This window comes from Rhinolophus sinicus, linkage group LG11 (genome assembly GCF_036562045.2).
Source record: "Rhinolophus sinicus isolate RSC01 linkage group LG11, ASM3656204v1, whole genome shotgun sequence".
NCBI classification, from domain to species: domain Eukaryota; kingdom Metazoa; phylum Chordata; class Mammalia; order Chiroptera; family Rhinolophidae; genus Rhinolophus; species Rhinolophus sinicus.
The window spans coordinates 52,593,672-52,606,810 of NC_133760.1; the positions used below are offsets into that span (position 1 = coordinate 52,593,672).

Below are 13,139 nucleotides of genomic sequence, written 5' to 3' on the forward strand. Positions count from 1 at the left end.
TTAGTAGAACACTGGCAAGTTCATGGGCAAGGGAGGGAGGTCACGTCCGATGCCTGTGGAAGCCTCCAGGTTCTCACACATTACACATCACTTTGGTCGGAGCTCGTTCGAGTGCAAAAAAGGTAGAAACCCATTAAAAGTAGCTCAAATCAAACAGCCAACGAATGTATTGTGGCCCCAATCTCGATTTTCTGGGCCCCCCTCAGGCAGTCTAGACTCTTGTCCAACCGCCAGCTTAAAGCTGCATTCAACGTTCCATCCAACTGTCCAACTCCAAGTCCCCCCAAACCCAGGTCCAGCTGCCTGACACATTAGCGAACCCAAAGGATTTTATTGACACCTCTCTGGAAGCAAGAGACAATAAACATTTCTATTCTATTCCCCAAAGTATATCTCCTGGCTGCCACAACATCATTTTTTCTGTCTGTTCCCTTTTATCTCTTGCCACAAAGCCTCATAGACACCCTTTATTTTTCTGATAAATTCAGCCCTGGCAAGCTCCGTCCAATAATAACCTGGAAAGGAGCCATCACTCCCACTGCTGCTTAGAAAGCAATCCAGTGACATTTGTTTCCCCTCACGGTGCCTCTTGGGATACAAAGTAAGAACGCAAAGAAGCTTGTCAAAAAGTCTGTTCAACAAAAACAGTTTTATTTGGTGGTCATGAGGAGTGGGAGAGAAAACAGGAAATCCTGCTAGTAATGAAAGAGTCTTTTCTATCCACTTTACATAATGGTAGGTACCTCTCGGAATACTGAAAGGAAATAAAGGGAAGACAAGCACTTCACGTGCAGCGTAACTAGCACGTCAGAGAGAGAGGCCATGTTCTCCATGTTTCGGGGGCCCCATAATTCATCGTCTCTGCTGCCCCTTGCCTGGCTTTTCTCTCAACAGCCATCCTTAGCTTGGCACGACTGCACACGGCAGGTCAGAGCCTATGTGACCTCTGCCCTCTGTCCTCGGAGGGCCATCTCTGGGTCTCTTAGTTCAAATTCCCAAAAGAGAGTGAGTGTTTGATGGGCTCAGCTCAACTTGTGGATTTATCCACCGGGGAGCAGGTATGCAGCCCTGGTCGGATCAGCTGTATCGGGGAGTCCTGTGTCTCAGGTGGTTGAGGAGAGGCTGTGGGCAGAGAAGGTAAGTGGCCCCGGAAACCCCCTTACACAGACGTCCAAGTGACAGCTGATGAGTGAATGAATGAAGACAGAAATGTCACACGACCACAAAAGCCAAAATCTGTGGGAGAGGATGATAAACATGGCCATGTTCTTATTGTTTCATATCCTGTCGCTTCTTACGATTTCTCAAACTTTTGACTATTGTGCAGAGGAAGGTGAGCTGCAGCGGCTGTAGGCTGCCAGGAATTAGAATCTATTCTCAGTAGTCACAAATAACAATCACCAGAAGCAAATATAGAAAATGTTCCATAATAACTGTCTATTAAAATCTATGGGTCCCTTAGTTGGCAAGGATTACAGCTACCATTTGGGGAAGCAGAAAGGTCTGTTACGCTGAGCCTGTAGTCGGCGTGGTTTTTCTGTGACTGTAAGCAATGAGCCCCACTTTCTGTGAAGCACCCCCAACCCCAACTAACCTTGTACCGACCACTCTTTTCTCTGATTGCACTCCGATGACTCGGCCTTATTTCTTTTTTCACACCCCGGGTATTTCATTCTGTTGTTTCTTTTCTCTTCTGTGAACACTCTGACTCACCAATAAAAATAGCAACTTCCTTTTTTTTTTTTAAGACTAGTAAGCAAGGAGTTCCATGCTTATGAAATACATAAATACTACTCAGGATTGAGGAAATTAATAGATTTATGGGTTGAAGCTTACTGAATAAAAGATCCAGTCCTCTTCCTTATTTACACATTTTCAGTTTGAAAATATTGTCTCGATTTTCCTAGCCCTGTGCCCACAAGTGATTTGTATGGAATCTCGTAGCTCCGTTTTCTCAGTGAACAAATAAAAGGAGAAATACAAACTTATCTACCTGACTAAGTGGCTGTTGTAAAGATGAAAGAAGACAGCATTCATGGAAATGTGAGGCGAAGTGCTAGAATGGAGAAAGGCACCTCATCCTGTGGGTCCTCTCTTCATTTCATATAGAACCCTTCCGTCTCACGCCACACGTTCACGTCCAATATATGAAGCAGGTGTTTCTTTTCCTACTGCAGCGGGAAGGCCTCCCACGGGCTTAGGGTTTACAGGAAGTACATTTACTGTAGAATGGCCTCTGACATCTCTACTCAGGAAAGCCTGGGATCTGGCGATCGCTTTGCCTACGGCTCTTTCTAGGGTTGGAATATCAGTGAGAAAGTGCCCAATGGGGCCCAGAAGCTCAGCTGATTTCCTCAGTTTCCAGAGAGCGAAGGAAAGGGCCCAGAATGCTGCAGCCACTTCCCCGAGACTCCATCCAAACAGGATGCACGGCCCACCTAATTCTGAGGTCCCGCCTACTGATGCTTCTTCCCTTCCTGCCACGCTCCCTGTGACTCACCCTCCACTGCAGCGTTTCCTCACCTGAACTTGTGCAGCTCACGTGACTTTAACAAAGGCCAGTATGTCTTGGTCTTTTGGAACCTAAGAGCAAGACGAACTTGTTCTGTTGTGTCCACATTTTGTCACATATAATTTTTAATTACACTGTAATGTCTCAATGTCTTGTGAGCTCTTAACATTCCATTCGAAAGGTTCGTTAAAAAGGGAAGATGCAAGTGAAAGAAGAGAACACACTTGACATCTGTGTGGCATGGAAACAAAGCAAACTTTCTAAGGCCCTGAAAACGTGGGGAGAGGATGAGCGATGCGTTGGACACCTTCCCTCCACTCTGCCAACTCAGCACAGATTTCTAGGCCCGTAACCAAAACTAAGACTAGATTTGGGGTCTATAAAGTTCCAGTCAGTCTATTTCCTTCCAAAGTTACAAGATGTGAGATCCTTAAAATACCACGTTTGAGATATGGCTTTTGACTTAAAAAAATAATCCCACAAGTTAAACCAGAAAAACAATTAATACTTCTTTACTGCTCTCTGTTCCTGGAAATTTAACTTATGCATGAGCTTATCCTCATTTTATGTATTTTACTGAGAAAAGGAGGACAATTAAAATTTTTAAAATCAATAAAATGTAAAACCAAAATAACATAAATAGATTTTCACTAATATCCTGGAAGTCGTTAAAGTAATTCATGTTTTATGCCTTACATTAAACTTTCTAAAATTCTTTAGGATGATTTAGATTCTGGATAGTAAAAAGAATTTATTATTATTTTTTATCTACTGGGGTACCGAAAAAATGTGTACACATGACTTGTATTCATCTTTTGTTATCAATATATATTGAGTATTACAATTTTAATAGTTATTTCCTTTCTTAAAATGTGTAGGCATTTTTTGGCACCCTCTGTATATGAGTTCCTTTCCTATTTCTTTCAGAAACGACCAACCAAATAAGCAAGCTTCCTGTTCCACACGAGGAGCTGCCATGGGCAGGACAAGCCATGAACCCCACGTGCTCTTGCTCACATTACAAAGCAGGGACGTGGGCCGCAGGCGGCCCCACGGAGCGGCGTGATGTACATGAACTCAAGTGGAGAAGACAAACAAGGACACCGCCGGCCTAATGGGCTGTGCCAAGAATTAGGGCTTGGGAACGGCAGAGGCCCGGCCTGCCCGTTACTTAGTTGTTGGATCACAGTTTTTATAAAATGAGGAGGTTTGAACATCACTTCTGAAGCTAGAGCCTGTTTTGAAATACCACACATTAGGGATGGAGGATGCTCTCTGATGGGGGAAAGCAGGCTCTGCTGCAGAAGATGACAGGGGGGAAGGTCTGAAGTTCAAGCCAAAAACTAAATCGGGGAGTGATGCCTGCAGCCAGCGGCCGGCATTGTGACAGGAGTCTCCTTCTCAGCTGGACCGCTCCCAGCACAGGCTGGGGCTGGGAAGCAGACGTGTGAGGCAGGCAGAGCGGGGACAAGACCCTCGCTGGGCCTGGTGAGCTTGTTGTGCCCACAGCAGACGTAGTCAGTGGCTGCTGGAATCCTCAGGGAGCCTTCCCACCGGAAAGGAGTGGGTGATCAAGCTGTGTGCTAAAATCAAAGTGGGAAATCCTTCCACCCATGAAAAGGAGGGGAAGGCTGCTTAATTCCACAGACACGTAGACTGAGAAAACGTTTGTAAAAGTGCATGAAATGCCTCATGAGGGGAAGCCCTGCTGATCCAAACAGGAAGGGGCAGCGAAGAGTGGGAAAGAGTGAGTCAGGAGGGAGCTTGGAGAGGGGAGAACATTAAAACGGCTTTTGCTTTTTATGAGAGGGCAAAAAAAAAAAAAAAAAAAAGGGAACAAATGAGAGCCTTTAGATTTAACAAGTTATAATTGACCAACAGCTCATTTTTAGAGAACATAACACATTGGGAAAATGAAAGAGAGGAAACACTGATGCAGGAGGACATGAAAAAGAGACAGAATCAACCAGGGAGAGGCTCACAAAGATTTAAACAAAGTCCTGGTGGGGAGAAGACAGAAGATTAAAACAATATTGCGACAGGTGACAGTGGGTTGGGTTGACCATTCTTTCCTGGATGGAATCTCAAAGTGCAGAGACACATTCAGTTTTGAACTAAAGGTTTGAGAAAATAAAGTTAGAAGTAAGTCTAATGAGCTGTTATCACAGAAGCTTGATGTCACTGATTCTAGGGTCACGGTAGGTGAAGTCCCCCAAACTACTGATTCTAAAGCCTGGGCATCAAATTGACTAATGAAAAAAATAGGTGGAGCTCCACTCCCAATAACGGCTGAGTAAAACTTTTGTCAAGCCAGCTATCACACGTATAACTATATCTCTGTGCAAAACACAAAACAGACCATCTGAAGGCATCAGAGAACAACCCAAAGTGAGCAGATTCTGGAGGGAACATAGCCTGAGCCAACTGGCACAGCTGGAAAGTGGGAGTAATTCTACAATTAAGAAAATCAGTAGGAGAGCTTCAAATTATGGGTGTCATGCTGCCCCTAGGGTCTGGTTGCCCAGTGAGCCGTGCAAGTACCGAAAGATTCCAGGTGGCCCAGTAAAGATGCAGGAACAAAACTGACATGTAAGTTGCCACTCAACTGCTCTCTAAAAATTAAAAAATTCTTCAGAGAAACATAACAGAATCCAGAGTCGCTACCCAATATTCACAGTGCTAAGGATAAAATTCAAAATTATTCAATCTACAAAGAAATAGGAAAAATGTGACCCATTCACAAGAAAGAAGCAAAATCAACACAGACCAATCTCGATATCACTCAGATTCTAAAATTAGAAGTCAAAGTTGTTTTTTTGTGTTTTTTTTACGGTGGCTGATATACCGAAGCCCATTAATTAAAGAAAAAAGGTACTGAACATATGAAAAGATAGCAAATCTAAGGCAGAAAAATTGAAACTATGAAAAAAAGGACAAAGTAGAAATTCTAGATTAAAGTACAACATCTGAAATGACACCACTGAATGTGCAAACAGTGGAATGGAAAAGATAGAGGAAAGAGGCATTGAATGTGAAAACAGAGCAATAGAAACGATCACATCTGAAGAAGAGAGAGAACAAAGTTTGAAAGACGAACAGTCTCAGAGACCTACAGGACAATATAAAATGTGTAACATGAATAATTGTCATCTCAACAGATTAAGAATAGGACAGAAAAAAACTTTTTTTTAAGAGATAATGGTTGCAAAATTCCCAAATATGGTGAATGTAAAGACCCAAGAGGATCTATGAATCCCCGAGCAGGATAAATATGGGGGGAAAAAAACCATGCCTAGGCATATAACACTCAAATACTGAAGAATCAAGTTTGAGAGAAAATCTTGACAGTAGACAGGAAAATGGCACATTACATATGGGAACAACGAATCACACGACTTTGGTGCAGCAAGAGGGTTAGATCTCCGCCCCCACCAGCTAGAATCTTAACTTTAAATAGGGTTCAGCCTGTATCCTCTGCAAGTGGTCTCAGTAACCCCTTACTCTCTCAGCGCTGTATCTTTGACCGCAACTAGCGTGGGAACAGTGGGCAGAGCCTACATTGCAAGGACCTCGGAGGGGTCCAGCCCACGGGTTAACCTGCAGCCATGTGCTCTCAATGACTCCCCCAACAGTTATAAAAATGCCTCGCATACAACAAGCAAAATTCGAGCTTTAAAAACAGCATTATACCTAGTTTACCAGTAAACAAAATACTTGAACCTCCAAGTTTATTTTCCTCTAAATGCCCAGGACACTAGAAATGTAACCCTCTCGCAAAAAGGTCAGGAGACAGAACTCAAAGCTGACCCTGCCGGCCTGAAGATTCTCAGCCCACCCAGCAGCTTCTAGATGCCATTGCTTTTCTGCTTCCAAAAGTGGTGAAGGAAAGCGTAAGTGCTGGTGAAGGAGTAAATTAACAGCTATGAAAAAAGCTGAACGGAACAAATTAAAGAATAATTCGGGAATACAATAGAACTACTGCATACTGAGGTTTCAGTTGCCCGTTCTGCGCTACTGAGATATCAGAAACCAATACCTTTTACCACGAAAGACGTTAGAATCTTTGAGACTATGAACAAAAGCAATGCAAACATTTTGTGTAAACAATAATACTGCAGGTCTTCTTTTATAAAGGTTATACTGGATTTTGATAAATGCTTATACAACAGTATATAAGTTTTCAAAACCAAAATTGTAAGTGTTCATGTGGTTCACTAATATTATCACAAAATATATTCACTGAGCCCACAAAACAACCCACAATATATTACGACTATAGAAAATTAAGTGGAGAACAGTGAAAATAAGAACCACTCTCTCTTCTAATTCTGAGTTAATCACAGTTCACAGTTTGGTACATTTCCTTACCATTGTTTCTCTTCACATATGTATTTCTACATAATTAGTATCATAAAGTGGGTATCATTTTGTATGTTTAAGAAAAAAGAGACACTTAAGACATCTTCAGAAGGCATCACATGGGAGCAGGCAAACATCAGCAGTCACCCCCACACACACACCCATGGAAACGGTCCAGGAAGGGCCCTCGATTGGTCTCCAGGAAGCAGTCAATTGTTAGGCCCCCCTTGGGGGGTAGACCTGGAGAACAGGCCAGTTGTTGACTGGTAATGAACTAGTCCTTGAGGGCTGCAGGTCACTGGGTGCAGAGCAAGGGGTGGGTTGGATTGCGTGACCCCCCCAGGGACAGTGTGCTTTCTAATCCCATGTGACTAACTCCAGAAGCTGCCATCTCAGGGGCAGTGGCTTGTGCCCATGCTGGGGAATGGCAGTGGGATTGGTTAGCCTCTGGGACGCTTAGTAGCTCAACACAGATGGTCCATTACCGTCCACAGGCAGGAGAAGGAAAGCTCCCCTGAACCTAGCGGGTCAATCACACATCTAAAGATGGCTAAACTCATGCATTAAGTAGCCACCGAAAAGCGACAGACAATACATGTTCCCCAGGAAATAACAGAACAAGAACAAATCATAATAATCTACCCAACAGAAATTGCTGAACAGTCATCAGTAAAGAAACAGACAACACAAAAGTGGGTCCTGCTGAAACACTTTCCAGAGGGTTAAGGCTTTCCTCCCTCGCAGTCTCCAAGATGAGCTCTCAGAACACCAAGATGGAAACGCACTTCAGACTTCCAATGACATAAACTGCTGTTACTGAGTTTTGTATTCTATGAAACACGACTGTAATCTAAGTCTCATGTGGTGAGCCGGGTACTTTCCAAGGCTGACGATTAACCCTGCTACGTACCTACCCCTCACTCACCCCAGAATCCTCAGGACACCTCGTCTGCCACTAGGCCATCTCACCGTAGCGACAACCTTCAAGACAAACGACAACCTCTGAACCCAGAGACTTTGAGACAAACTGCAACCAAAGTGCATTTTTCTTGAAGGAAGGAGGTCGGAATTTCTTTTTTTTCTTCCAGCAGATGAAGAGTAAGAATCTCACATCAGGCAACGGGGACCGTCAAAGGTTTGAAAGCCTGAGGGGTGGGCCTGAGTAGAGCTGTGTGCTAGAGAGGGGGGCAGTGTCCACGTCTGTGTTGGGGTACTCAGTCCTTGGAATGGAATAGGAGTCCACAGTGTGTGTGAAATGAATGACGGAGGATGACGGCTGGTGGAATGAACATGCCCACGGCCCAACTATTTGGTGGGCAGCTGCTGGTTGCCCAGGCCACTGCCAAACGAGTGCCCCCATACCTTCTAACCTGATGGCGTGTTCTGACACTTCCCAGGACGTGTTGGTGGCCGTCCAATTCCGCCACGAAGCCACCCTAACCCTGGAACCAAAGGCACTTTTTTGAAAGAAATAACTGAATCTTCTGAAGTCCACAGATGTCTCCACTGAATACTCACTGGTGTGTGAACCTCCATTACTTTTCATTTAAAATCTCATAGTATCAGCTCCTACATATTAAAAAGGCATTTCCTCGGGATATTAAATTAAGTAAATGTGAAAAGTGTAACTAGTTGAATCACAGTTAATGAGAACGGAGATCAGAGATATGACTTGGGTATTCAATTATTTCCCCTAAACCTGACTGGGGTAGAAAACGCGTGGATATCGTTCAGTTGAAAGTAAAGGTCTTGTTCCTAGACCCTAATCTCCCCTAACTCGGCAGACCAAGAGTTCCTTTACCCACCAAATGAATTCAGCGTCATTACTGACTCCAATTCCACATATGACCCACCCCCAACGAATACAGTAATGGGAACCGTATTCTAATAACACACACATACGCCTCTGCATATGCAAATGTATCAGGAGAAAAACAGGTGTAGCAAACAAGCTCAGACTAGGGCATCGATTCAGGCTGTATATCAGGTCTCAGCTCAAGGCACTTGCCTTCTTTCAGTTTTTTCTTTTTAATAATAGAAATAATCTAAACTGTGTAAAAAGTGCTGTGGGGACAGAGCCAGGAGTGCAGTTTCCAGACTCTTGGCCTCACATGGAAAGGTGCTGGCTCAGGTAGTAAATGGCCATCAACTGTGACTGGATCGCCAACAGTTGTAACCAGTGAGCCATTGGTCACTAATATAACTGCCGTGGCAACGCTAGAAGCAAATGGGGGCTGGCAAGAAGACGGTGGCATGGTGGCGTGGCGGAGTGTGGATTGCAGATTGCAGAGAGGCGGATTGCAGTTAGCAAGTGAGGTTGGGTGGCAGAGAAAAGTGGATGGCAGGTTGCGGATAGTGTGGCTCCTGCCTCCTGTGTCTCCAACCCAGCCGCCAGCGAGAATATGGTGGTGTGACTCCCCTATCTATGGCTCTGTGGGTGTTCCTTTTTGGCCTCACCATGTCCTGCCTTATGTGGGGAGCGGGAGCTGAGACCCTGCCTGACACCCTGCATGACAAGTGCATTGGTTCGTGTAACCCAGGTAACCCAGGTAAGGAATTTCCTTGGGAACCAACCACATGCTAAGGTGAGCCACAGACCGGCGGGAAGAGGAAGGGGGAGTCGGCCTCGGCCAACCGGGCTGCACGCACCAGGGCCCCGCGGGGCCGAACCTCGCGCTCGGGAGCAGACGGCCCCTAAGTCAGGCCCTCCGCACTGCGGGCTACCAGACGGTCCTGCCCGGGTCCCTCCCGCGTCTGCCTGCTCTCCTTCCTGTCGCCGTCGGTGATTTCGTGGAAGCCGGTCCAGGCCCGCGGAGCCAGTGGACGCGGCTGCGGCCGCGAACCCGCCCAGCCGGTGCAGAGTCCGCAGCGCGTCCCGAGCGCTCCAGCGGCTCCCGCCCAAGGGCCCGGTGGGCTCCCCGTGGACCCCGCTCCCTCCGCTGACCGTCGCCCGAGCAGGGCCAGCGCAGAGCTGGGTGCTGGCTCTGGGTCCAACTGCACAGCACCTCTCCTCGCAGACCCCGCGCCCCGTCGGCCGTCCGGACCCGGGGCCCCTGCGCACCCGGAGGGACCGGAGCCTCAGGAGTCCCTAAACCACTGCGTGGCCACTTGCCCCCACCGGCTGCCTCAGCCTGCTCTCCACGTCCCGCCCGCGCCCTCCGTCGCGAGTCGCCTACCTTGTGGCCTTTTCCCGGGGGACACCTGACGCTGTTGGAGACTCCCGCCGTCTGATTCATGTCCGGAGAAGTTGGGGGCCGAGGCGCTGCCTTCCAAACTTCTGGGCGCGTCTCCGCAGGCGAGCAGGGCGCCCCCTCTCCACAGCAGCACTCGCGCCTCGGGCTCCGGGAAGCCCGCAGCCCCGCCGAGGGGGAGCCGCTGCCCAGCCCCGCAGGGAGCCCGAGGGCGCCCGCCCGGCGCTGCCTTCTCGGGACGCAGCCCAGGATTCGGGACTGGAGCCCCAGCGAATCCAGGCGCAGCTCCGAGCGGGGCGAGGAGGTACGTGCAGGGAGGTGAGGGTAGCGAGCCGGGCTCTTCCCGCAGCGAGGGGTGGGGACGCCGGCGGGAGCTCGGGGACCAGGCGCCCTGACGCCCCCGGGCGGAGCCACGGGGCACCGCACTCCGGCTTCGCGCTCTGCGCCCCGGGCGCTCCGGCTGCAGCTGCGGTGCGTGCGGACCCGGCCGCCGCCCGCCGGGCTCGTGTTCACTAAGGGCAGCTCCGAGGGCGGACACGCTCCCTGCGGCTCTCGTGCCGGGCTCGGGGCGCCCAGTCTTCCCGGGATGGTCGGGAGGTGGCACGCGAGGCTCTTCCAGGCGCCACCGTACAGGGGCGGCGAGGGGCGGAGGAGGAGCAGGGACGGGCCGGCTGCTTGGCAGAGTCCCCAGCAGCCCCCGCCGAGGACGTGGCCGCTGCTGCCGGGCGGGTGTGCGGGGCGCAGTCCGGGGGCCGGGCCGCGTGGGGAGAGGTGCGGGGCGCACCTACTCCGGCCGCAGCACAAGTGTGGGCAGCGCCGCGAGGCTTTCGCTTTTTCTTTCCTTTTTTCTTGTTGCGCCGGTCAAGTCGCGACCTAATTAGGCCGCTTTCAGATAAGAAATGAAAGACTGACCCTGCAGAACCGCGACCAACAAATCAAGGAAAGGGCCGTGCTCCGTGAAGACTGCATTGCAACATTTAGCATCACAAGGCTGAACAGGGGCCCATCGGGTGCAGCCATGTTGTTTAGCCACAAGTGAAGTTCATTCTAGATTGATCCAGGTAGAGACAGTTGAGTTTCAAGGTTCTGGATGGAAAACAAAGCCCCGCGGTTGGGTTTCCGCCTCCCAGGCCCACGGCCTCACCTTCCTCATCTATAAGGCGAAGGGCGGAGGTGGGTTCCGCTGTAGGACCAGAGCCGCACCCAGGCCCCTGCTCCCGCCTGGTGGGTAACAGGTTTCCTCCTCAGCTGTTTGCTGACCTTCGTGGCACGTCCTTCATATGCCCCAATCCCAACAGGAAGCATCTCCGTGTTGTAAAATGAGCGATTGTGTCGGGTGGCATTTGCCCACTGAGGACGTTCAAGAGCAAGTCGTGACATTTCTGTTCTGTGACTGGGGAGCAGTGTCTGGGGCATGGGGGGGACGCGGCGGCCCAGCGATGCGGGGGTGCTCTCCGTCGTGGGCACCTTTGGGCACGGTCGTTCCCGCATTTATTTTACAGCTCGGAGGTGGGTGTCCTCGTGCTGTGTTCCAGGTAAAGAAACAGGCTCCCAAATGTGACCCGTGCTTCGCACAGCAGGAGGCAGCCGTCGTCCTCGGTAACCGCCTGGGACTCTCCGCAGCCCTTCACATGGACGTGCTGGCGCTGCTGCGCAGTCCGCTCCCTTCTGGAGGTAAAAGGCACACGCGTGTGGCCCCCGGACAAGGAGCAGCTCGGAGTGTGTCGCTCGGACACTCCTCCACCGTCACCTCTAGCCACTAGTCAGCGTCGCCACCGAACTCATCCTCCTGATGGCGTGTCTGGTCCCTTCTGCCCCAAGTCAGCAGATCTCAGCAGTGACTCCGAGTCACCCATCTCGGCAAATCCGGGGGACCTGTGTGCCCCCGGACCTCACTGCCCTCTGGGTCCAGGAATCATCACTGATTTTTAGTCTGTGCAGGTTTTTCTTGTTGTAGGCGTGGGAGCCATGATGTCTGAGCTCCTTACAGGTTGGAGCTGAAACCAGGAATCTCTGAGTATGTATTTCTTATTCTTGGGGTGTCCTGTTTTCTTTTTGTTTGAGAATTCTTCTCTTGACTCATCTCACTTCTCTCATGTTATACCATAAGCAGCAAAAAAGCCCAGGTGGGACCTTCCACACTGCTCAGAAACCCCGTTAGCTAAAGAACCACATTTCGTGGGTGACATTGGTGGACAGCTCCTGTTTGGGGCACCTCTGCGGGCTACACTAGCGCTGAGAGTTCTGCATGTCATAATAAACGTGGCTCTTCCAATGGGATAATGGGGAGCCATTTCAGAGCAGCCTATTCTAACCCACGCCACTATTTTTAATAATTAATAGGAAGGCTAGAACATTCATTGCAGTGTGGCCAGCTTTACGAATAAATCATACTTTTTATAGGAAAGCTGGAGCTTGCAGATCTGGCAGTATTTGTTAGTGGGCCATTTCTCGGTCCTGGAGGCGCAGTACCCCACATTGTCAGGCTTGAAGAAGCCAATGAGAGGGCCACGCGCTGCTGTGTCCTAATTCTTGTCTTGCCTCCACTGCTGTTCTTTCCCCAGGCCCTCCCCGCCGACCCTCTTTCTTCCTGGACACCAGTGGGCTGTGTCCTGGCTACTCTTCAGTGTAATTTCTGTCCTCAGGTCCCCTGGGCATCTTCAGTGGCCCTGAAGTTGGAGCAAACGCTGACCACCCAGGATTAGTGTGATAGCAGAGTTCTTAAAGGGAAAACCCAGACCATTAGTCTATACTTGCAGCTTCCTCTCGACCAGGAATCAGGAAACCAGTGCACAGAATGAGTCGAACATGACGTCGGTTTTACAAAGTTCCATATGGCCTCTCATGCTTGGCCTCATTCAGCTCCGGTTTCCTTGCTTCACAGTCATCACCTTAATTGGGAAGGTAAAAACACGGCACTGCTACTCAGTATCCGATGAAAGGATGTCTGTCTGAGAAGAGCAATTGATTCTACTAACTTGCCCCAGTAATGAACTCTAACGACACAGCGCAGCCACAGCGCTGAGTTGTTAAATCCGATGTGAGTGGCACCTCCGTTTCTCACAGTAACATTTAAA

General features: G+C 49.1%; 1 protein-coding gene across 1 annotated transcript in view; it reads right to left on the minus strand.

The window, feature by feature from the left end:
- DPP6 (dipeptidyl peptidase like 6) overlaps nt 1-10,899 on the minus strand; it is a 571,444-nt gene extending 560,545 nt beyond the window's left edge. Inside the window, exon 1 of the mRNA XM_019742500.2 lies at nt 10,048-10,899. Within this exon, the coding sequence (XP_019598059.1) occupies nt 10,048-10,107 (60 nt within the window). The 5' untranslated portion in view covers nt 10,108-10,899. The remainder of the gene's footprint in view (nt 1-10,047) is intronic.
- Between the last annotated feature and the right edge of the window lie 2,240 nt (nt 10,900-13,139).